At 43.9% G+C, this 24955-nt stretch overlaps 1 protein-coding gene across 16 annotated transcripts in view; it reads right to left on the bottom strand.

The window, feature by feature from the left end:
- TCF7L2 (transcription factor 7 like 2) overlaps positions 1–16756 on the bottom strand; it is a 177159-nt gene extending 160403 nt beyond the window's left edge. For all 16 annotated transcript variants that reach the window (XM_034061702.1, XM_034061707.1, XM_034061706.1 and 13 more), the window contains exons 1-3: positions 16533–16756; positions 16148–16214; positions 15825–15949 (exon numbers count right to left, since the gene is read on the bottom strand). In XM_034061702.1, the coding sequence (XP_033917593.1) occupies positions 15825–15949; positions 16148–16214; positions 16533–16721 (381 nt within the window). In that variant the 5' untranslated portion in view covers positions 16722–16756. The remainder of the gene's footprint in view (positions 1–15824; positions 15950–16147; positions 16215–16532) is intronic.
- Positions 16757–24955: the final 8199 nt, after the last annotated feature.

Here is a 24955-nt window from a genome sequence, read left to right as displayed (position 1 = left end):
GTTGAGGGGCTCATTGACCTGGTGTTGGTTCTGAACACAAGTTAGAATCAGTTAATACTGGACCTGGGTCTTTGCTGGGATCAGAAAGAACAAGATGCCAGGTAATGCCCACCTTACCTGTTCAAGCATTCCCAGTAAAGAAACTACTTTTACTATCCCAGCAGAAAGGAACTATATAGTGCACAGAAAGGACCTCCAGCAGACTCCAACATGATCTACCCAACAGAGCTGCTACCCAACAAACTAAACACAACATATACTGTAGCAACTACTGTGGGCAGTAAGGAACAGGCTGAATGGTACAAATTTCTAAGGTAGGTTCATACTGCTAATAATACAGTAACAAATAATGGAAACAGGTGCAAACAGAAACTAATGCAATCTATACTGGTGAACACCATGAGGAAAACTATACAAACACCAGTTTCACCTTCCATTACTTCAGTGTGTACACGCTTATTCAACAAAATTTAAATTATCTGTTAAAAATTATTAGCCAAGTAGAGAGAGGAAATTAAGTCTTTCACCCATAAAAGTTCTATTTATTGCAACAAAACTCACACAACTGCAAAGAACCACTGTAATCACTAACTTACATCACCTGCCAGAAATACAATCACCTCAACAGTTTGCAATTCAGAGGTTAATCTACTTAAAGTTTTAGGACAAATCACTACTCATTATCTTAGTGCACCTACACTCCTTGGCTGGATAAGGTCACACTACCTACCAAAGAGAAAAATACCTATCTCCAGTGGACCTAACCATGACAACTCATTGAAAGACTATTTTTAGCCATCTTCCAGACACCTCAAAACAGTGAGACATTTTCATAACTCCAAAATAACCTTTAACAAAGGACGCTGATTTAACTCTTTAACAATATAAGACTATTATATATTGTTAAACTATAACTGTATAAGCTGTTAGCTATCATATAACCAGTATAAGCCAGGTTGCATGACACTGTTTGGAAGATAACTAGTCCTCCTCCGAGCACAAGAGCATGCACAATGATGTTGGTGTATAACCAAAACAGGGAACTACAAATTTCCCTCTCAATCAGTTCCATACCCGAGACTCCCATCATGCCACTCAGCTGAGTTATTACTCATCCAGAAAGAGCAGCAAGTAACTTCTGAACCATTTCACAGGCAACGGCCATTTTCTCCCCTCCTACATAAACTGAAATGCCAAATACCAAACCTATTTGTAGCAGTCAAGATGAGCTCTAACAGGCGAATTACCATGTGGATAAACTGATCTGGATGTTTATCTAGCCACTAATAATTATTTCTACTTATTAGTTTGTTGTACCCCAGATGCATGGGAATACTTAAAGATAATAGAGAAAGTCTGATCCTTGCCTGGAGGAACTTCCATCAGTAGGGAAAAAGTAAGATGAAACTACATGGGAAACCAATCTCAATTTAAACCACTTGTGACAGCAGGGACATGGATCTTAGCTTTCATTCTGCAGGAACCTCTTTTAGCCTTTACTGGAACTACCCCAAAGAAAGATGATCCATTGCTAGATATTCATCAAGTTATACAAAACCATAAATCTCTATCAACGTAACAGAAAACCAGAAGCAGATGTCCTACAGACTCTAGGACTTCATCCTCTTGGCTTTTATTGATGTTCTTACCATCTTAGGAGGGTTAACTCTGGTGGCATGAGATAGCAGGTCAACATTGGAGATATACACATGCTCAGCTTCAGAGAAAAGAAATTTTGAGAGTCAAACAGCCCAACTCCCTTGATTTTGCTCCTACCAAACAAAGCACATTCATGTGAGTGTACATCTAAAGCAACTTACTGATCATATCAGGATGCAACTGGGGCTGGTAACTGCTGGCACCACAAACCAGCAGTGTCCCAGTACCATGCAAACATTCAGGTTTAGCTGTGATCACTCTGAAGGCAATCAGTGTGCAAGATCACTACCAACCACCTGCGTGCAGCTATACCTTGAAAAGTGACTCCATGAAAGTGGTATGAGGGTGAGGTAGGGAGGAAAGGAGTGCAGTGTTTATTTCAACTTTCCATTTCATATCTGTTCACTGCCATGTCTGAACACGTTCAGACATTTCTTCCCCACTTACCCTTCTTCCAAATGCTTGTCCTACAAATTGTATCGGGGATCTAAAAATTAAGCCAAATTCTTTCTGTCCTATGCACACAGGGTAATAAAGAGACTTTGCAATCAAAATTCTGCACTTACGTACACCTGTGTTAACCCCATTGTCCTCAAATTATTCCTTTAACAATGGCCGTGGGTTTGTACAGGTGTTTAACAAGCCCCGTAATTGGAATTTAACAAACAATTCCAACAGCAGGGGAAAATAGGGGGAAAAGAAAAGAAGAGGATGAATTCAGCTCACTCCTTGTGGCACTAGCTAACACGTTCAAGGAGCAGGAAAAACAAAAACAAATGTGAAAGGTATTTAGGTGCGGGCAGATGCTGACAGGCAACTCATGAGACTTCAAAAAACTGCCTGTTTTCCACTTAGATCCCCAAACCAGAGCAATAGCAGGGAGTGTAAATGAAAAACTTTTGTTTCTGATTTGCACCATCTTTCCATTATTCTCTTTACCCTCCTTCCCAATTCAACTACTTTGTTTCCAAAATGAACATTGTATTTGACACCCTCAGGGCCACAAATTCAGGCCATGATCCTACAAGCCCATACGCATGGACCCAGCTGGGCTGAGGACCAGTCTCCAGGCAGCTGTCGTGGAGGCAAGCCTGGTGCATGTGCAGGATGGGGCTGTATTTGCACCACCAGCTCCTGGGAAGGGAAGCACCTCCAAACCACTTCCCACTGCATTAGGAAACAACCCCCAACGGGGGCATGATTGCAACCATGACTTAAAACCAGCTTCCTCCAGCCCCTTCTCCATGTATCAAGCCATGGCCAAGAGGAGTATATGTAGTTAGGCTTTGTTGTGATGGATAACTTGGTCATAACAGTGTAACAGGAAAGGTTATCCAGCTGGCAAATGAAAGGGATCAGCGACTTTATACGGCCAGCAATTACTCCTTAGTGATGGAGAATTACTACAGAGCACTCATTACTGAAGAGATGCCAGTTACTGACAAATTACCAAACTGAGAAATTAATTACCAGCTGAGAAAATAATGCACAAGGGATAGGACTGAAAAAGCCATGTTCAAGAGAGGTCCATAATTTGCAACAAGTACATTCTCATGAACAATTAGTCCTGGTACAATTAGTACCACACTGGGTACTCTTTCAGGATGGCAAACATCACTACTGGTCTGCAAACCATCAGTGGTCGAGACAAAATAGCAGCATCTAAAAATGGAGACATTGTTCAACCTGACCGTGACACTGTCCAACACACAGACCCAACTGTGTGCTCCAACACTGCATCAGCCATTCAGCATTACTGCCAGGATAAACCGTTGTCTCCCAACTCCTCCTTGTGCCTACAAGATGACTTCTACGTGTTCAGAAAACACACCACACTCATAGGCAAGGCAAGTGCACCAGGGCAATGGGTGCTTTGAGGAGCTGTACTTAGAAGTGTGCTTTGCTGAACATCAACAAGCATTTTTGCAGTGCAAGCTCCAAGACAAGCAAATTTTCCACACCTTTTTCATGCTAGGGGACAACCCTGGGAAAAAAAATCAATCTGCTTTTTGCTAAAATCTAACAAGATCTACCCAAATTCTTCATCACCATCATCATGAGGTAGAAAATAACTGAGGGGGGTGGAGGTGGAAAAAATACCTGCATACAAAAGCCACGCATGACCTGAGCTAGAAACTTGAGTTTGCATTAGCATTAACATTTCTGTCATCAGCAGCAAGACATTCCTTTTTCCTTTGCCTGCATCTCAGGAATCTGGTGCACATGCTGGCTGATCCCACATCTCCAAAAAAGAAGGATGAATTAGACATACATCATTCACAGGATCCCAGCATAACGCCTAACCAGCCATGCCACAGGCCTTGAAGACAACATGATACAGAGAAACACAAGACATCAGCCTAAAGGGCTCCTCTCTCTCTCTCTGCATTCAGATGTAGTGGTGAATGGGGGGAGAAACATAACACTAACTAAATGATTAAATAAATTAGCCAAGGTCGCTACCTCCAAGCCTTTACAAAGCAGAGATCCTACATTATTTCAGGGAAAACAAATAGAAGGCAATCACAAAGCTTGAACAGCTAAGTAAACGGACATCAAAATGACTAACTTTGCACCCGGGATAATTACTGAAGAAAATCAAGGAGCTTAATATTTCCTTTTCTTTCAAAGTGAAGGCATACAGGAAATTTAGCAGTCACGTTTTCTTCCTTGGGCAAGAACACCCACACTGTTCGTTCATTCACTCCCATTTTTCTCTGTGTAGCATCTGACCAAAAGAAGCCCAGAACAAGGCCTCCAGACACTCCTGCATCACACACAGCAACAACTTTGATTTTTACAGTTTTATTTGGCTTGTTCACAAGGCTCAGTCTCATGTAATCCACAGGCCTGATCCTTCTCCTAATAAGACCAATGGCAAAATTCCAGCTGATTCAGTAGTTCTGGACAGACCTTGCAGTGGCAAGAGGATAAACTTTAAGGGCCCAAGCCTTATTCATTCACTTTTCCTGCTTCCACAAGTAATCCTATTAAAATAATGGACTGCTCCTAAGAGTCAGAGATGCAGGATTGAGAAACTGACTGAGAAATATTTGGGGTTCCCCCTCCAACCGAGCATAAGCACATTCCCCAAAGCATCTGCTGATTTTTGTATATGAAATCACAGCACCAGTAAAAAATAACTAAAAGCAAAATGCCTGAAAAATGTCATTCTCGGCAGGAAGAAGAAACCTCAGTCCTTCTTTTAAAACAAGGGCAGTCGAATGATGAGTAGCTGAAAACGTGGCCACACACACACTCCTTCACATACACATACATACACAGAAGCAGTACATCAGAAGTGAATCGCAGAGAGAAAGATGAATTTGAACCCTTTATCCCCTGTCCTTTATAAAAGCTGCCACTCAGTAAACGGAGATTGCTCTAATTACTGTGACAATTCTGCACCCCGTTCAAACAACTTTTGTGTTCTGGACAGGTTTCTCTGCGAGTTTGAAATTCTTGGCCTGAGAACCACTCTTGTCTAAAAGAGGTTTCTCGTTGCAAACGCAGAATGCAACACTAACAAGTTTTCCCTCTTTTCAGCTCCTTTCATTCTCCTCTTTTCCAATTGCCTGATTCAGGGCTTAATGGAAACTTGTCAAGGCTTTTCTTCCCACAAACCCTGTAGAGCCCCAAGGCAATCTGTGCACAGAGTAACCACAGGAATCTCATATTGTCAATTAAAATTGAATAGACACCTGATAACCGAGTATACATTCACGAATAATACACATCACATGCATGTACACAGATGTGCCCACAGAACCAGTCCCATACCTGGGTACAGCAGCAACACACCAATTCCCATTTACAGCCACCCAGCTACACCCAGGTTCTAGGTTTGACTTTTTAATTCCATATTGATGAGATTTAATTTCATATTTATGAAATTAAAAACAAAGTACTCGCAAGCACTGTAGTTGAGCAGCAGATTCCAATGGAAAATAAACTAACTACGTATACCAGGCATTTGGCCTTTAATAACCCTGGGGATTGTAAAGATATTTAGCTGCTATCCAGATAAAATAAGCCCTGTGGATATTCTTACACAGCAGTTTTGTGACCCATACAGTAGTTATGTTTGTGACTAGCTCCTGTAAGGCACTTTTTTGTTTGTTTGTTTGGTGTTTTTTAACTGACACAGACATCTTTTAAACTACACTTTACAGTGTACTTTAAGAATCAAGAACAAGCCCATAGGGACGGATATCCCCAGGGGACAGAAGTAGATGGAGACATTTAGTTAATAACAATAAAAACCTCAAAAACCTGACTTCCAGACAAACAACTATAATCTGTAACTCCTTCCAAAGGGAGAAAACCTTCTTGCCAATGGCCCAGGGAAAACAAAGGTAGAAACACTGATTGCCATCTTATTCTTCTGATGTGTTCATTCAAGGTCATGCCTTCCCCTGGATTCTTTAATATTGGCAAACATTTATAATAGCGTAATTTCAATGGCAGTCTGTTCAGCCTGGGTGTAGATCAATGCAGCATCTATATACAGTCTTCCAGACCCTGTCTATGTCACAGTAGTGGCCCTGGTTTTATAAATCTCTTAAATCTAATTAAACCAATGCAAACCTCTTACTGTGTATGCTCCCAAACCAGTTCACTGGTTTAACCAAGTTAAAATTATTCAGGCTAGGGTTTAAAACAGCTCCAAGAGAACCTTTATTAAATATTTGCATCAGTTAAAAACAGAAATCAATTAGTGGCTTGTCTCGAGAACAGAAAAGCCTATAGCCTCAGACTTTTCCAGATCAGTATTTAAGGAGTCAGTCACTCCAGTGGGAGTTTGGATATGCCCAAAGGGGTACACCCTCACCTTTTCCTGCTCTATTTTTTTCCCTTCATAATATAGGATGACTTGTTTCTATTGTATCAACATCCAAGAATCTCTCCTATTCCCCAGGAAGTCTCTTTGCAGTATTTTCAGGTTAGCATTTTGTAACTATTACTTCCACATGCTCCTTTTGGAATTTTCTGGTGGCTCAGCTACATCCACATTACCAGTGAAATAAAAAGAACACTGATTTTGTTGTATACAGCATCTTTCATACCACAGACACTCCAGAGAGCCCTACAAAGCCGTGAGATAGATACTGGTTGAGGACAATTACATATTCATACCTGGTAGCCATTAGGCATGCAATCATACTTCCCATGGAGCCTAGGGCATCAAAACCTGTTCTCCCAAGAGGGGAGAACAGTTAGTCAGGCTTAACTGTATCAGTAGAGCTAACAAAGTGGTTATGGAACCCTTACAACAGAGTCCCTCCTGATTTCAGCCTCACTTCCTGGCCAAATACCTGCAGGAGTTTGGTACCCAAAACATGTGACTACAAAAGGAAGCTGCCCTTCCACCTTCTCCCTCCTTACACTTCCTTCAGCAAGCAGCAAAAGCATTTCAAACAAGGCAAATCCATTCGCTGCTTACCAAAGCCTACTTGTCTCCTATAATTTCTATCATTTTCCTGTCGTCATTTCTTCTTTACTGAAACCAGCAGTATATGAGTCAGAGAGCAACCATTAACTTTTACAACTTCCATACAAATCCACCTACTCATATTAGAAAAGCAGTATTGACATGCAACACAGCCTCAGACCAGATCCTGATTCTGCCAGGATTCTCTGGGTTTCTGTGGGTAAGTCAGATACTGCAGAAGCAGGAGCTTGTTTAAGAAAACACTATTAGAAACATAACTTTTAATACTTTCTTTTCCCCTCCAAGAGTGAAGGATGCCACAGAAGCAGCCATATATCAGTATGACATTCAGTTGAGTTTGGCTTTTTCAAACCTTTATCCACTTTTGAAGAAGTTGGCCATTGGTTCAAGACACACGGGGCCTGATCCAAAGCCCGTCATTATTAATAGAAGGCTTTTTTTCCACTGACTTCAATGGATCTTGGACCAAGCCCAAGGAAGACAAGATTTCACAGCAGTAAGAGTGACACACATTCTCCGCATTCAAAATAAAACAATACACGGCATTTACAATGTCAATCTGTACAGTGTGGATTTGTTTGTATTTTGCTCTTCTAGAACAGGATCTAGGTTGGTGGATTAACACACCCAAAAAGTCACTCTGAAGCTGGAAAGAATTACAGGCAGATACAAAATGCCACAGTGAGATACAGTATCACCAGTATTCCCCCACCTAGAATATAAAGGCATCCTTTACCGCAATGTTTCTTACAAGCTGCTGCAGCCACACTTTCAAGTGTCCCATCACTATAAACTCCTTCAGTAACAGCTACAACATTACCCATGATGAATTAATTTGTATTAATATGGCTATCACGTGCATTTCCATATGAAACCCATTGTTCTGGAGCATTAATAAAAACCTCACCAAATGAAGTAACATGGCACCCCTATATTTAGTTTAAAGAAATTTTAACCAAATACTTTAAAACAAAATTGCTAATATCTTTAGGACATCATAATTGGCACAGCAACCAGAAACCCAGTTATCTTCTCCGCACGTATTTATAGCATCACCCTTCCCCATTCATTCTGCATTTTCTTAGAGAATCTGCTGTACCCTACATCTGCAATTCATTGACTTTACAATTTACCACATGTTGAGATGGAGAGGTCTCAGCTCCATTTGAATCACTGCACAAATATGCAAGTGATTTATCGTTTTAAAACTGAAGACTGCAGAAGAACGACTCCACTTTTCCTGAACATTACTCCTTCTGGCAGACCATGAACAATTACAGCGCGTACTAATTAAGCTCTGTAAATGTGCTGTGCCCTGCTAATGCCTACCAGGCCTCAAATTCAGTTGCATGAAGCCAAACTTCAGCCAGCGACTTAACTCATTCAGCACTGCCCGGTTGCCTGAGCGTGACCCCACAAAGAATAAGGGTCGAGGGTTTAGCCAGTCTAAAACAAAGGCGCGAGACTGAACAGATTTTGCCGGAAAGAATCAGAAGGGGGGGGAGATGCTGGAAGGGGTGGGAAGTGCCTTGGGAACAGGAGGAACATCCCTGTTGATAACCTGTTAAAAAGGTACAATACCACACCAGCTTTGCAGCACAGGGCTGGGGGATTCAGATCTGTCCCCAGGGGCTAATAAGTCATTGCGCTCCATTGATTAGGGAAATGCATAAAACCTTCAACAAAACTGTACAGCTATTTGTGGAAGGGCCCAATTGACATCCCCCTCTCTTCTCTTTTTTAAAGTCGAGTTTTACATGGTTTGCAGAAGAAAAACATATGGGCAAAGGAGTGCAGCTTTCCACCACACACATAACCCTGCCTTTTGCTTCAATTAGTCTCCAAGCACAACAGTAACCTATGGGGAGCCCAAAAAATCAACTGCTGGAGAAATTAAAGCCAAAAGTAATACCTAAGCATATCAGAGTAACCACATTATCTTGTTAAAACACACACACACCCCCAGCACAGACAAGACAGCAGCACGTCAAATGTGACTGTCCGCTCTGGCAAAGCATGTTTTATGGGGAGCGAGCTGAGAATCACGAGCTTTGCTGAGTGAAGCAGGATTTCTCCTCGGGCCTCAGACTTTCCTGACACTTAAGAGTCAATCCCCAGATCCCAAGCTTCCCCTCCAACCATCCATTCAAACACTGGCCTTCAAATACTGGCGGTTTCTTCCCCCCTCCAAGTTTCTATGAGTTCCCCTCCCGCTCCAGCATCCCTCCTTTGTCCTCCAATTACTCTCCAGCGGCCTCTCCACTCTCACCATGCCTCCCCTCTCCCAAAATACCCCGTGTCAGCACGTCACCCTGCTCCCCTCACCCCTCCACACTGACCTACACATCCATCCCAGATTGCCCTTCCAGCAGGACACAGGGCTTCTCCCCTAAAATCCGCCTCTAACCTCAACACCTTAATTCATTCAGTGCATGTTTCCCCTTAACATGGGCTTTTGCTGCTTTTTAAGGGGCCCTGTTTTATAAGCACAGAACAGCCTAATATACATATTCCCAAGCATCCACCTTCTGCATAAAACCTGATGTAATTTCCCTCCCCACACCCCTTAGCTCAGTGGTACATGAGAAAATTAAAGGACGTTTCCAGGTGTCATCTGTCTTTAAATGTTTGCTTGTGTTGGTATCTAGGAAATACTGCACAATACTGCTGACACCTCTGTAAAGGACACGAGCTGTGCTTAAACTTCTTCAGCATCACCCACAGCCCCTCACAGCACTGCAAGCGTTCACTGGAACTGGATGATCTTAAGGTCCTTTCCAACCCTAACTATTCTATGATTCTGTGATTATAAACTTGAGCCTATGTCAAAAAAGAGGCACAAACGCAAACCAGCAGTTGGGAGGAGGAGCAGAAATATCCTCTGCTTTCGAGGGGGGGAAGAAGAGAGGATTTCCATATCTTCTCCCCCTTGCACCCCCAGCACCACACTCCATCTCTCATTGCTTATAATTAGTGAAAGAAATCTGACCCACTGCCAGTGTCTGTGGACCTTGGATATTATAAGGCCAGCGTGGCGTCAAATATCTTAACATTCATAAGTGTTATAGGCTGTAAATAAACCCCGTGGATTTATGACCCTGCAGTGCTTGCCAGCAAACGACTGTGGCACATTTCTTTCAGCAGACCTGTCGAGGTGCAAGTTTGCCTTTGGTTGTAAAATTAACCATTTCCTTCACAAACGTGCCCAATTAGAAGTCAAAGTTTTAAAGCTTACTTACATGTTTGCCAGGACCCAGTACTGAGGAGGTGCCCGGGGAGCAAAGCTTTAAGCCTTTACCCCCGCAAAACCTCTCAAATCCCCCCCCCAAAAGGAAAACTTCTCACAACAGCCCCAGTGTGTGAGAAAATTGTCTGATTTCACCCCAAAAAAAAACCCCAAAATACATAAAAAGCCCCAAACTGACAACCCAAGTGCTTTTGTACGTGCCTATCGCCAGCCCTCAGTTTTGGCTGCTGGGAGGGTGGGGGGGAGCAGGCGTCTCCCCCCCAGGCTGTGCCTGGAGAAGGATCTCCTCCCTTCCCCCAGGATAATGTCATCTGCTTCCTGTGTAGGAGAGCATTTGCTAAATCCAGGTTGTCTCATGCTTAACTGCCAATAATCCAACTTCCACATAACTCCCAGACAGCTGGGAAAAGGTCCTCAGAGTTTTTAGTCATGGTACAGAAACACACGTCCACACAAAAACTCTGCAGCTGTCCTTTTTCTCTACACCACATTTTTTATCTGATTTTGGGGCCCAGTCATGAAAGTCTTGACAAATTTAAACCATTTCTACCTACATTCCGGTTTACAAGCTCCAATGAAAGCTACACCATACCCCTTCCCCCCTCACCCCCCCCCCCCCCCCCCCCATCTTCAGCTGACAAATCAGCACATATTTGCTTGAACAAAAAAAAACTAAGAGGAAGGAGGGGAAAAAAAAACCCACTCCACTTAACATCATCAGTCCATGTATGAATGCATTCAAAAAACCTGGAAAGGCATCTACTATATTTTCTTTCTTTCAGTACAGATCAGCCACTGGTGCACCTATTAAAATTGTTCGATTTCCAAAGCAAATATTATGTTTAATGAAGTGCAGTCCTGCAATTATCCTGTACACTCAAGTAACAGTACTGCATTATATTGTTTTGCAAGGGCCCAGAAACATGAAACTTTTCTCCAACTAATTTTCATAGCCCCCTAAAGAGAAGCTGATTGACCAAGCCAGGCAGCGTTTGCTCCAGAATGAAATCTTATCAGGGGAAGTTAAAAAACTATATATAAAATCAATAAATAAGAAAAAGAGGAGAATTACAAATAAATCAGTTTCTTTACAGAAAAGAAGTTAACAAACACAGGCTGTTTGCCATTGTATAGCAGCTATGCTAATGCTATAGCAGAGTGATTCAGCAATCTACCTAATTAAGCATGAGGAAAGTTTCTTTATGGAGGTTCCATTTGATTTACGCCACAGCATCATCAGTTCATATTTAACAGCTTGTTTTTACACAAGTCCAGGAACTTTATTAAAATCACGTCCATTCCATTTTAAAAAAATAAAATAAAGAATATAAATCAAATATTCACTCCCCACTGAATAGCTATGTATCATAAAGTACCAAAGTGCTGACATATTAAGTTGTATCTACATTATTAAACTAGCTGGTGGACGTTAATACTATAATCCATACTGCAGACATTAAACCTCAACCATAAAGATTAGTAAAGAATTAATATTGTCACATCGGGACTGAGACCTTAACACGCCAGCCATAAATATTTCTGAAGGAGATGAAAAACAATTAGCATAAATACCAAAGAAGGGCAAGAACACCTGTTCTTTTTCAGTGCGATAAGCATTTTATTGTTCTCTATTTAAAATGTAATGACCTGTGTAATTACAGTAATATTACATTGTATTGCAAGGGCTTGGAATGTCACACTTTGAAAAGTGTTGTCAAAACAATTGGAGAGAGGGAAAAAAAAAGGACCACCATTAACCCTTCACACCCCAGGGTTTACAGCTTTTGTATTGGGAAGGATTATGTTGTTTGATTCAGCAGATAGAGGGAAAACATCCATTTTTCAAGTCAATTACAGAAAAAAGGTATCCTCCTGAACATAAAAATCTGGGCGATTGGGCTGCTCTCCACCACAGCTATTTCCAGCTCCCGAACTTCAGGACCAGACACAAGCTTACTCCTACAGTCTCACTCAGCAAGCCACAATTTAAGGGAAAGGAAGATAAAACAGCACCAGCAAAAGTAAGAATACCTGACAGCAGGGTTTTCTCAGATTACAATGCATCTATTTGCTCACCGAAAGCATTAACCAAGCTCTAAATTTAGGATAAAAATTAAACACACCACTTCTTCATTTTCCAGCTCTAATGGAAAACATTCTCCTTTTTATTCTCACCAACAGGCAGCTACCCCAACCCCTCTGCATACATAGGTATGGCACTGGCACTCTCAGATGCATTACTTCGTGACTACTTGACTAGACTTCTATTTAATACACATCTATTCTCAAAAGCAATCCACAGTATTCCATCAAAAGCAAGATAAACATGCAAAAGAAAAATCTTTGACTTTTAAAAATAAAATTGTTCCTATCAAGCTTCGTAAAAAGTTTGCAGCATTTAAAGCATTATTCTTGAAATAATATATTATTCATCATAAGAGGAATTTATGATACTTCATAATTCTCCACATTCCTGAAATTGCTGCCCACGAGTTTGCTCTTGAACAGACAATTACAGGTACATTTACAAAGCACAATAACCCTATTACATCCCCTAATAAAAGAGAAAAAATCCAGGGTGAAAATAAACCCAAAAATGTAAAAGCCAACCACACCCACAGACCTTTAATATTCTACACCAGCAAAAGGACAGGAAAAGCAATTTTGCTACATATCTGCATCACCTCTTTACCTTGCATGCTCTTAAACCCAAACATGGCTTCAGGATAAACTACATAAATAAAAATCAAATCCATAATTATGTAGAATCATTTATACCTTTTCAACCTGTGTTAAAATAAGAGAGAGAGAGAAAACAGAAAAACAAGAGAAAGATCTAGTTCGCCTGGAATTCAAAGCTGGTACAGCAGAGAACCAGAATCCACCTCAGAACAGTGTGTGACAGCCAACAGCTATCCCGCTGAAGCTTTGTAATATTCTGCTCTCAGGCCTAAATAAACAACTTTAATTTTTCCCAGCTATAATTAAGTGGCAGGCAAACAAACAAGCATACAGAATGTGAAAGAATAAGGTTAAGAAGATAGGAGAAGGCTGTTGGAGCCTGGATGTGGAAATAAGAAAATTAAAATCGCCTATTGAGTGTGAAAATATCCTTTCAGAACCCATCAGATAACACAAGAAGGCCACCTGCCATACCAACAATAACCCAACCTGGAATCTGCTGCACAGCACCTTGAATTCACACAAACCCAGCATTCCTATGGAGGCCTTTTTTAACTGGGGAGGGAGCACAGGGAAGAAGGAGACTGCCAGGAAAGCTAACTGCTATGGCATCCTACCCTCACATGGGAGGGGAGAAAGGATCTATAATAAAGGTAATGAGGAAAAACTAAAGAAGTACCTATAGAAAGAAAAATGCTTAAAGAAAAAGGCAGCAGAGGTATGCTTCCTATTAGCCTACCCTTGGAACAGTGGAATGCATTTAAGGTAAAAAGGAGGGGAAGGGGATTAAAAAAAAACAAAAAAAAAAAGAATACAAAGCTTCACAATTTGCAAGAAAGTGATTTGTAACAAAGATTGTTTTGCCATCTGGATCCTGGTGCTTATAGAATTTGGAATTTATCACCATCATCCATATACATGTGGGTGAGCGTATTCAAAAGGAAAAATATAATGCATTCAAGCCCCTGAATTCCCCTCCCAATCATTACAATTGCAAACCGCAGTCACCCCCATGCCAGGGTCCCAGAAATCGCCTCCTTGCAAGAAGAGCCTTAGAAGCAACAAAAATCTCTACCACAGCCTTAAATACACGCCAAGCCAGAAAACCTCCCTCACTACCTCCCTGCCACTCTGCGCTTACTAACCCGTGCTTATACTGATGTTCTACTAAGTGAAAGCAAGACCGACCCGATGTTTAATATTTTAATGCTTTTAAACACTTGTAGATCAGATACACCCGAGTTGTCCGAGCCCTCGGTCATTAGTACAGCTTTAACATCTACCAAACACTGCATCTACTATTGTAAATCGCTATCTCGTGTTACCACAAGGAGGGGGGAAATAAAAAGTGTATAAACACACACATGGTGAAGGCGAGGACGCTTCAGGTTTAGAACCAAAACAGCAATGCTAAACCCATCGGTAGGGAGTGTTTTGTAGTCCCGGTGGTTTTAGCTAAAAAGCATTAAAAACTCTTTTAAAAGGGAACGAAAAGGTGACATTGGAGAAACCGAACGTCAGAGCAGAGCGCACCGAGGGTGACGCTACAAGCGGAAAACCAGCCGGGACTACAAACCCAACCAGCAGACCCCAAAGTTTCCCTGGGATCTGGGTTAAAACTTGCTCTACCCCCAGGCACAGGCGTGCGGACGAGCACACCCCGCCGAGCCGCGGGTTAAAGAACGGGGAAAAAACAGAATCAAAACAGCGAAAAATAAACCCAACAAAACCCACAACAACAAAAGCCCGGCCGCTCTCAGCAAATTGTTTCCCTGCCAGCACACTTCCAGGAGGAATTTTGCTCGAGTTGTTTGATTATTTTCGGTTGTTGCTGCCGCTGTTGTTAGCGCTAACCGAGGCGATTTCTGTTTCCGGACTCAGCCCTTCGCTCTGCCCTGACCCCTCCGGCTCTTCCTCCCCCCTGCTCCGCACAGCGCTCCCGAAGGCAGAGCCGCGCCGGGGCCGCTGCCCGCGGCACAGCCCAGGTGAGGAGGGGCCCCGGCCGGTACCGGGCACGGTGCCTTGCTCCCGGCGGGCGCGGAGGGACGAAGGGTGCGGAGCCGCCGCAGGGCCGGCAGCGCTGAGGCCGGACATAACTCGCGGCGCCCACGGCCGGGAGGGGCACAAGGAAATCGCCTTCGCCGCAGGCCGGGGCGGGCGAGGGCAGGAGAGGGTTAAGGGGGAGGAAAGGGGAGGGGGAGCCGGCCCAGCCGCCACGGAGGAGGGCAGGAGGCGAGCGATCTCCATGGAAAACGAAGAGTTTGGAGGGAGCGGATCCCAAGCTGGGCCGGGAGAAAATACAACCCCCTCCACCCCATCCCCAGCGAGATGGGGGGAAAAGGGAAGGAGAAGAAAACAATATACACCCCACCCCCCCAAAAAAAGTAACTCCTTGGGTTGTTGTGTGTTTTTGTTATGATTTCCAGTTCTGTTTCGAGGCTGGATTAGGTGGTGGTTGGATTTTGTTTGGGTTTTCTTTTTCTCCCAACCCCCCCGCAGGGGAGGTTGGAGGGCTCCAAAAAAATCTGCCCACAAAACTGAAAGTAAACAAAAGGAAAAGGAAAAAAAAAAAGGAGGGAGGGGGAAAAAAAGGGATAAAAAGAACGTAAAAAATATGGCGAAGTGTAAACAAACCCCAAAAAGCGAAGTTTGGAAAGTTTGGTTTGCGGCGCGGGGGGTGAAGGGGGGGGAAGGAAAGGGGGGCGGCGAGAGGGGCAACGGGGAGCGCAGCGGGAGCGGGGGGGGGGAATGTGGGAAAGGAGGGGAGGAAAAAAAGGCACTTACCGTTCTCGCCGTCGGAGAGAGCGATCCATTGGGCAGATACGGGCTGCTGAGGTCGGGGATCATTATAAAGGGATAACCCGGGTATGGTGGGCCCTTAAACAACCCTCCATCTTGCCTCTTCGCAGCTAACATGGCGGGGAGACACGAGCGGGAGCGGGGAAGGGAAGGGGGCAACAGGGGGGAAAGAAGGGAAAAAGGATGGGGAGGAATGGGGGGGGGGAAGGAAAACTTTGTTTAGCAAGTGTCCCCAAAAGAGGAGCCGGGCGCCCGGCGAGGGGCTGCGGGCGGTGCGGGGCTGCGGCGGCCGGGCCCGCCGTACTCACCTTCCTCTAAACTTTCCCGGGATTTATCTCTGAAAGTTTCGGACCGAGGCGGGGGCCGCCGCTCGGCCTGGGAGCGAGCCGGGGGTCGGCATGGGGCAGGCGGGGAGGAGGGTGGGTTGGTTGGGGGTTTTTAAAGGGGGGGGGGTGAGGAAAAGAAGGGGAAGGGAGGAGGAGGAATAAAAGGCGAAGAAGATGGGAAAGGTGCGGGGAGAAGGAGAAACAAACAGAACAAAACAGAAGGCATCGTTACAAGTTGGTGCCGCGGAGGAAAGTTGGGCGCCGGCGAGAGCGGGACCCGGCGCCCCTGGCCGCGGCCCCGGCGAGGCAGCGCGACCCCCGCCCGCCCGCCGCCCCGAACCGGCCCCGCGGGGGGCTTCCCCCGTACCTCCGAGTCTGAGGAGCTGTTTTGATTCGTTTCTGATTCATTGACGAGAGACGACTTGACATCAGCTAAATCCCTCTCCGCCGAGGAGTTCTCGGAGATCTTCTCCTCCTGCTCCCCTTCGTCTTTGAAAGAGATCAGTTCGTCGTTGGCGCCCAGGTCGTCCCCTCCACCGCCGTTCAGCTGCGGCATTTTCCTCCTGCCTCACCCACCAGCAGCAATTTTGCAAAAAGGGGAAGGGGAAAAAAAAAAGAAGAAAAAAAAAAAGGAGGGGAATGGGGAGGGGGGGGAGGAAAAAAGAAGGGGGGGGGGGGAAAGTTTGCACCAAAAAAAGAAGAGTCCAAGGTGAAAGTTTCTCCTTTTTTTTCTTCCCCTTCTCTTTCCTCCTGGGGAGGGGAAAAGAGGGAGGAGGAGGGGAGGGAAATGTCTCTTCTTTGCTTCTTTGCACCAGTGACTTTAGGCTTCTTCCTTTCCTTCTTCGGGATTTTCTCTTTCTTTCTTGCAGGGAGCTGCTCGGCGTGCACTGCGCGCACCCGCGCACGCACTCGCGGAAAAATTAGTAATAATAATAATAAAAAAATAGAGAGAGAGACGGGGGGGGGGGGGAGGGGGCAAAGGGGAGGGGGGGGAAGGAAAAAAATAATAATGCAACAAACCAACCCAAGAAGTCAGCTGTAATGGGGGGGCAGCCGCCGCGGATATTGGGAAGCCTGTGCCGCTCGGGTTTGAGTGAGTTGAAGTTGGACTGAGAGCTTTTCAGTTCAAAGGCGGCGCTGATTGACAGATAGAAAAAGGGGGATCGAAATCCGGAGGAACGGAGAAGTCTGGGATCCGGGATTATTGACAGGGAGCGAGAAACACACCAGGCACTTAATGAGATGCAGGAGGGGGCGGGGTCTCCCCGGTGACGTCTGCATAAATAAACAGGTCTGGGGCGCGGGGGGGGAAGGAGGAGGAGGAGGGTGGGGGAAGTAGGAAACTAACAATGATCCTTTTTGGCATGGGAGCGGGAGGGGAGGGGGCAGGAAAACACTGACATGGAATAAAAACTCTGCGCTGTAGCCCAGAGCTGCAGGACCCGGGGTGGGGGGAGCGAGGAGGGGAGCAGCACCCAAACTGGCGCCCCTGCCTTCGCCCCTCGGAAAGCACCAACTTTTCCATCCTGAGCGTTAATAAACACAGCATCTCCCCGCAGTCCGGATTGCTCCTGGAGGATGTGTGCCCTTATTATTTGTGTACGTGTGACGGCAGGGCGCTGGGGGTGTTGGTTGGTTTATGTTTTTAAACCGTTAACGTTTTTTTATTCTCGCCACTCGTTGGAGGTAAGAAAGTCCAACCATAATAAACACGAGAATACAGTAAAAGCCTTTTATTATTATTATTTTTCCCCTTAAGCAGCACTTGCTCCTCGCGTTTATTATGGTTCTAACGCGCAGGATGAAAATGTGCGAGATCACTCGCTGAAGATCAGATGTTTCCAAATTATTTTATAGTAAGGCATAATATTATTTGGTCCTTGATGTAAAGGGGAAAAAAAAAAAGAGGAAGAAAAAGGGAGGAGGAAAAGGAATGTGACTGCTAAGAAGTTAATTAGCATGGCAGGACGGAGAATCAAGGACTCCCAGACTTCACAAGTGAAAAGTTGTGGTGGCGTAAACATCACGCTGGGGGCAAATCAAAGTGAAAGCGGACCGGTCCCGCGGCGGGGGGGTTACCCGCGGGGTAGCGCGGCCGGACCCCCCCCCCCCCCCCCCCCCAATAGGGATTGCTGCCCTGCGGGGTCTGAGGAGCGCGTCTGCAAAGTCACTGTTGTGTAAAGTCACTCGGCAGAGCTCTGCCGGCACAGCAACAAAATGGGGAGCAGAATAATGCGGATGCAAGAAATGGCATCTGTTCCCCGAATATAATGTGGTGAGAGGGGAAGGGGAAAACAAATTGATCTTCCAGCAGTGACAAATTGTAACAATGGACAAGTCAATTGGAAACTTTAACATGGGCGAGGAACAAAAGGAGGGGACATGGTGGGGGGGGGGGGGGGTGTTGTGCAGAGAGAGAAGACAGGGGAGGGAAGAGGCAGTAATTTCAATGGAAATTAGTAAATTGCCTAATGGAAATGGTGTTTGAAAGCAAGGGACAGGCTGTACTAAATAATCCAAACATTCCTTCAGAAATCTAACCTGCTGCTCATGCTAAGGGCCATTCAGCACATAGGGTTTCCAAAACAAAGCCAATTTGTCATGCAATATTTAGAGAGTTTGGGGGCTTCGGCTAAACTGTCTTCTATAAAAAGAATAATGAAAATAATAATAATACAGAGATCGACAAGGCTAACACGAATTCTCAGGCATTAAAAAGTTCACATAGAAATTTGCATACTAAAGGGAAAGATGCAGACAAAATAGAAATAAAAAAAATCACTGCAACTTACAACTTTAATATTAATCAGTAAAGCAGAAGTAGAGTGAAAGGAAGCATGAAAAGAAGTAAAACAAATGTGTACATTTAATCAGACAGGATTGCATAGGACACAAAGAACAGGGCTAATTAGTCTCAGCAGGTAGGGACTAACCTTCAGACTTCATAAATAAATAAGTCTGTGAACAATGTCTAAGTGGGAATATGGAGACAGAAAAGGGATTATTTCAAGACACCAAGTAAAAACATGACTAATGAAATACTTCACTGTTAACTCCATGTACAAATGCATTGAACAGTTGTTTTTTCCACTGGTCTTTAGACTAACTTGCTCTTTACTTTTAGACATTTTGCTAAATATCAGTCTGTGGGCATGCACACTCCCTATTTGCCCTTGATTATGTACTTACTGTCTTTGCTAACTAGTGCCTTGCAGAGTGACACCTTAACAAATATTCTGCATTTTTGTTTGCCCTTTCATTTTTAAAATGCCTTTATATCCCAGAACAATATGAGACTAGAAATACAAATGTGACAGACTCCTATTTACTTTGCAGGGCCATGTGTTCTATTTTGATCCAAATGACCAAAAAACACTTGCACAGTTTTGTTTTTCAAAGATCTTTTCACAATCTGCTGTGTGTTTCTTTTTAAACAAGTACACTTTTGCTTTGGTCCCAATGGAGTTGCTAACCACTTATTAAGCATCATCAAAAGCTGGTGTTCTAGACAGGCCCAGTCCTTGCCCAGAGCTGGTTGCAGAAGAAGGACCTGATTCTGTAGAACCTTACATATGCGAGTAACATTACTGAGAGGCTGCTCACAAGGGCGATGACACACCTGGATGACTCACACAAGTCATGTTACTCGGATGAGTAAATGCCGATAGACGGGAGCTCAGCGCTGCTCTCATAAGACATGTTGTTCATGGAGCTCCTATGTGCAGAAGTTGGCTTTGGTGGCTTCAGGCTGGAAGCTGGAGGGTCTGTGCCCCAGCTGTGCAAGGCGCTGCCCACAGCTGGAATTCTGACCTCACAGTAGATTCAGAAGAGCCATGTGAAGGGCTGGGAAACCACTTTCTAGCTTTCACCGTAACATCAAGTTCTTTCTACTGCAGTCTATGGTTTTGTTTTCAAACTGCAGCTTATTGCTAGCTTAGGTTTGAAGTCCAAGTACAAAATTACACGGTTTAATTAAGGTAGTACAAGTCACTTAGGATAGCTTATGCATCTTACTGGTATCATTTTCCTTTGTGAAACAGTTTCTTGTTTCATGCTCAGGGAAGTGCAAGCTCTCCAGGGGTCAATAGCACCTGTTTGAGTAGCAGGTTCTCAGGTGGTACCCAAGATTAAGGTATAGCATATAACAGTGAAAGAAACAAAATTATTAAAATAGTCAAGCTAATCTACTGCATAAAATGTGATTTATTGTTTGGATACCTGATTTTAAATAACAGCTAGCAAGGAGGACAAAGCCAGGTGCTCCAAGTTCAGTCTTCAAGAGGTGTTGGATTTCTTGTCCAAACTGACCTCTAGCATAAATGAAGAAGTGGAAGTGCCTCTCTCCAAGCTTTTGTAACTCACCACTTGCTACAGTACACCAGTGAGGTTTGGTTACTGACAACAGTGTCACCATTCTACGCCTTGACACATTTTGGTGCCCAGAATCCTGTAGTCTCTTGAACAGGAGTGGCAGAAAAGCATGTGAGGTTCGCCTGCCAGTTCACATTGCAATGAACTGGAGAGGGACGAGGTTGATCAGAGGCAGCCAAGAAAATTCATTGTTTTATGAAAAATGTACTGGAATCTTTTATGCCTCACCAGAGGCCCAGGTCTATATTGGAGAAATATGGTCTGCTAACTGCCAGCTGGATCTCCTGGCTGATGTTTACATATCTGGGGTTAGTCATCCCTTTTCATGGTCTTCTCAAAAAGGTCCCAGTGTAGGTTGCGATGTGTAAAATTCAAGCTATTTATTTTGGAAAGATAAAAGGACTTTGGCTGACCAGGCTGGGATTTGAGTTTACAGCTCAAAGGAGTCTGCATGTTTACAAATAATCTTGGATCATTAAATCTGCTCTGAATGTCAAAAAACAAGACTTCAACATTGAAAAGGTTCCAGTAACACCACGCAAACACATCTGCCCACTGCCTTACCAGTACTGGCTCCTCCAGAGTTAGTTTTTTCTAGGGCAGACTAAATGACAGCACGAAAACACAGAAACCATGGCTCCCTTCTGCAGTCATTTGCATCAACACAAACAGCCACATGTGAAAATTCAAGAAAGCTATCAAATGGGAAAATATCAACAAACAACCGGATCGTGGTGCTACTGCTAGGTTTCTTTGTGGCTTTAGATTTCACAGGCACTGAATAGGGCACAGTGTGTTATTTGAGTGATAGGTGTGGGCTTTCTGTCCGCTCTTGGTGGAGGAACATTGGAAAGTCAGGTACCCAAAACCTTGAGCTTTGTTTGTTTTCAACCTCACAACACAGCCTGATGTCTCTCAATGTACGCTCTGCTTCCCAAACCATGGTTATGGCTCAGTAGGAACGTACCTCCCTTTTAGCACCTCAACCACAGCTGTACCTCTTGCTTTTGTTAGAGATAATTCTGTCTAATAATAAAATGGTTAATGGGTAGAAATACGCATTCATGCAGGGATTATTCACACTTTATCATGAGGTGATATTAAGCACTATAGGAGTGAATGACAATAAATAGGCTTCTGAAATACAGAGCCCTCCATAAATATGCCATTTTTATTGACAACATGTCTTTTAACCCTAATAGTAATGGAAGAAATCCAATAAATGAAACATTTACTGCATAGCTTGCCTTATTTTTGGGTGGTGTCTGATTTCTTTCTAGCTGTCTCTAGAAGACGTTTTTAGCCTAATTTGCTCCCTAGAAATTTCACTCACTAGAGTTATACATCTATGACGTTTTATTGCCTGAAGCCAAGTCTGAATAAGAACTTTCTTAAGATATACTTATCCTAATGTCAGTCTGCAAGAACTGGGCTGCTTTAGTTTGATTTATTTGTGCAACAGATATATATATGCACCTATGTAGCTGGCCACTGGATCTAATATTCCAAACAGAAACAAATAAATAAAACCAGCAAGTTTGGCCATGTTTAGTTATACGTAGTCACTTTAAAACTAATCAAGGCTTAGATCTGTATTTCTTTGTCTCTGTTTTCTAACCAACCAAAACAGTATTCCATTACATTTACAAAATACTCTCACTTCACAGAAAAGGACTGTAGGTGTCTATATGTATATGCTCACAGGCAAACATCAAACACCAGCCGGATGCAGTGTGTTTCTTCTATCTAAGAAATACAAGATGGCATTTAAGGAGCTGGAGCACAGGGGTCTCTGTCTGAGATTGCAGACCACTGCCTGGCTGGTTCCCTATGCTTTTCTACCTGTTGCCTTTAGGCAATCAGTGCTTTGGACCAAGCTCAGTGGGTTTGTTGGGATACTGGCCCCTAAACAGAATTTGTGTACAGTATAACAATAAAGATAATACAATTAGAATAAATTGGCTTGCACTAAAGCAGCATCAGTGAGGGTGATCTTGTAGGTGAGCTGAGAGCAGATGATGGTAAGAATGAACCTAGCAAGCTTTAAGCCATGAGCATGCCCTCAGCCAGAAGTGACTGCCCTTTCAACTGACACACAGTAATTAGCTGTGTATGCATTTGTAGTCTGTTGCAATATGAGGTAAAAGGGATTAGTTTTGCAATGGTCTAGGAACATGAACGTGCGCCAGCTGCATTCCAGCTGTAGGGGTTCCGGCTGATGGATGCCAGTAGTCAGCACAGGGGTAGTAACTTCTTAAAACAATCAAGTTTAACAACATAGGATTATCTGATCACATCATACAATCACAGAAACACTCATGTTGGAAGGGACGCGAAGACATCTCTAGTCCAGCCTCCTGCTCAAAGCAGGTTTAGCTCTGAATTCAAACCCATTTGTTTAGGGGTTTGTCCTGTTAGCTTTCAAAAACTTCCAAGGGCAGAGATGAGACATCTAGGAGTGGGGACTTCGCATTTGTCTTGTTGAATATTGTATGCTCCTGTTGGCCCATTCCTCCACCCTGTCTTGGTCCCTCTGGATGGCAGCTTTGCCCTTGAGCATCTCAACTGGGCTTTCCAAATTGGTGTGACCTAGAAATGTGATGAGACCTCCTTCAGGTCACTGATGCAAATGTCAAAGAGTACAGGAACCAGGACAGGCTCTCTTAGTACTGTACCTGCTGCTGACAACCAAGGGTTCAACCCATTAACCACTGTTTGTTAGCTTAGTCATCCAACAGTCTTTAGTTGTCTACCCATTCAAACTGTAATGTTCTAACTTTGATGCTAAAGTCTGCTCTCCTGAAGCATCAGGTTTGTGCTCCACTGCTTTTCTTCACTCTCATCAGGACTGCGAGCTGCTTGTAGTCGCTGCAGCCAAGGCTGCTGTTGATTATCACACCCCTGTCCAATTCTTCCGTGTCAGTAGCAGACCAAGGAGACCATCACCCACCCTTTGGCCATGCACCATGTTATGTGTATGGCCAAAGTTAAGAAGTTCTCCTCAACACACTCCAGAAACCTTGTGAACTTGTTGCATCCCACTGTCTTCCAGCTGAAGTCAGGAAGGTTAAGTTCTCCCAATAGCACTGTGATCTGTGATCTGGAGACTCCTGATTGTTCAAAGATTTGATTGACTTTGTCACCCTAATCAGGTGATCTGTATCAAACCCACCAGTGTTATCCTTACTGACTTGTCCTCTGATCTTGACCCACAAGCTCCCAAACAGCCCATCTGCAGTTCCCATACATTTATGCTGCTCCTTCATACAGATGGTTCACCCCCTGCTTTTCTTCCCTGCCTGTCTTTTTAAAGAGCCTATATCTGTCCATCCATAGACCTCCAATCACAGGAGTGTTCCCACCATGTCCCAGCTGAGATATCCTCAGACCACAAGCAAGTCACTGCATATCCTCATGTCTCAGTATTTCTCTAAATCAGTCCATTTAGGTTTCATGCTCTTCAATGCACCAGTGTTTATTGCCCCATGTTTTTCTGCCCCAAATGCCTCAGATCTTCAGAGCAGTCTATGGCCACTGTCATAATGCAGTGAGTAAGTGTGACAGCAGAGGCTGACCAAGGGAATGTTGTTTTGGCTAAGACAGGAAGTTTTAATTTAGGCTAAGAAGTAGATGAATACTGTGTTTTCTGCAAGGCCAGAGTTAACACTCTGTCCCCAGCCAGGTCTGCAGGCTGGCAGCCACACATCCACACAAGAAGTGTGGTCAAAGGCTCTCACACAGATTTCCATCTTACAGAAATGACAGGAATGTAGGGTTTCTTTTGTCTGTGGAAGCAGTTGTTCCAGGGATTTTGCACAGAGCCACCACTGTGCCACTGAATGGGCAGACAAGCTCCTGACATTGGGAGTTTATAATCATATTAATTAATAGTCGATCTATTAAAGCACAAACAAAGTAAAAGGGCTCTCAGGAAAATTCTTCTTTAACTTCTCCTTGAAGGTATTTTAATAGCTTAACCAGGCCATTCATAATAGAGACATTTACTGTATTTTATTATTTCCTAGCAAATCATTCGCTGGTTAATAGTTATGCTTTAAAGGGTTTTTTTTGTCCTTTCTTTTTCTTCATCCAGCTCCGGAAGTGTATATCTTCTTTTTTCCTTCTCATTTGGCAGAGGCCTCCCAACTACATCAAGCAGTTTCAAGCCAGACAAGGAGATAGACAGAGTCCTGCTGAAGGAGGAGGGCAGTCTCTCTCTCTTTGTAAAATTTGCTGCCATTTATCAACAGACAGAGGTTTTTCTTGCAACAAGGAATCTGAGCTAGTGCATACCAAAAGAGTGGCACTGGAGACTTTGTGGTTGGCTGTTGTTTCAGGCACATGCAGGCTTTACATAGCCTGAGGGCATAAATAAGCAGACAGGAGGGAAGGGGCAGACCTTCCTACAGTACAATTAGG

Source organism: Melopsittacus undulatus, chromosome 4 (assembly GCF_012275295.1).
Source record: "Melopsittacus undulatus isolate bMelUnd1 chromosome 4, bMelUnd1.mat.Z, whole genome shotgun sequence".
NCBI classification, from domain to species: domain Eukaryota; kingdom Metazoa; phylum Chordata; class Aves; order Psittaciformes; family Psittaculidae; genus Melopsittacus; species Melopsittacus undulatus.
Note: the sequence above shows the minus strand (reverse complement) of the source record. Positions and strands in the feature narration are given on the sequence as shown.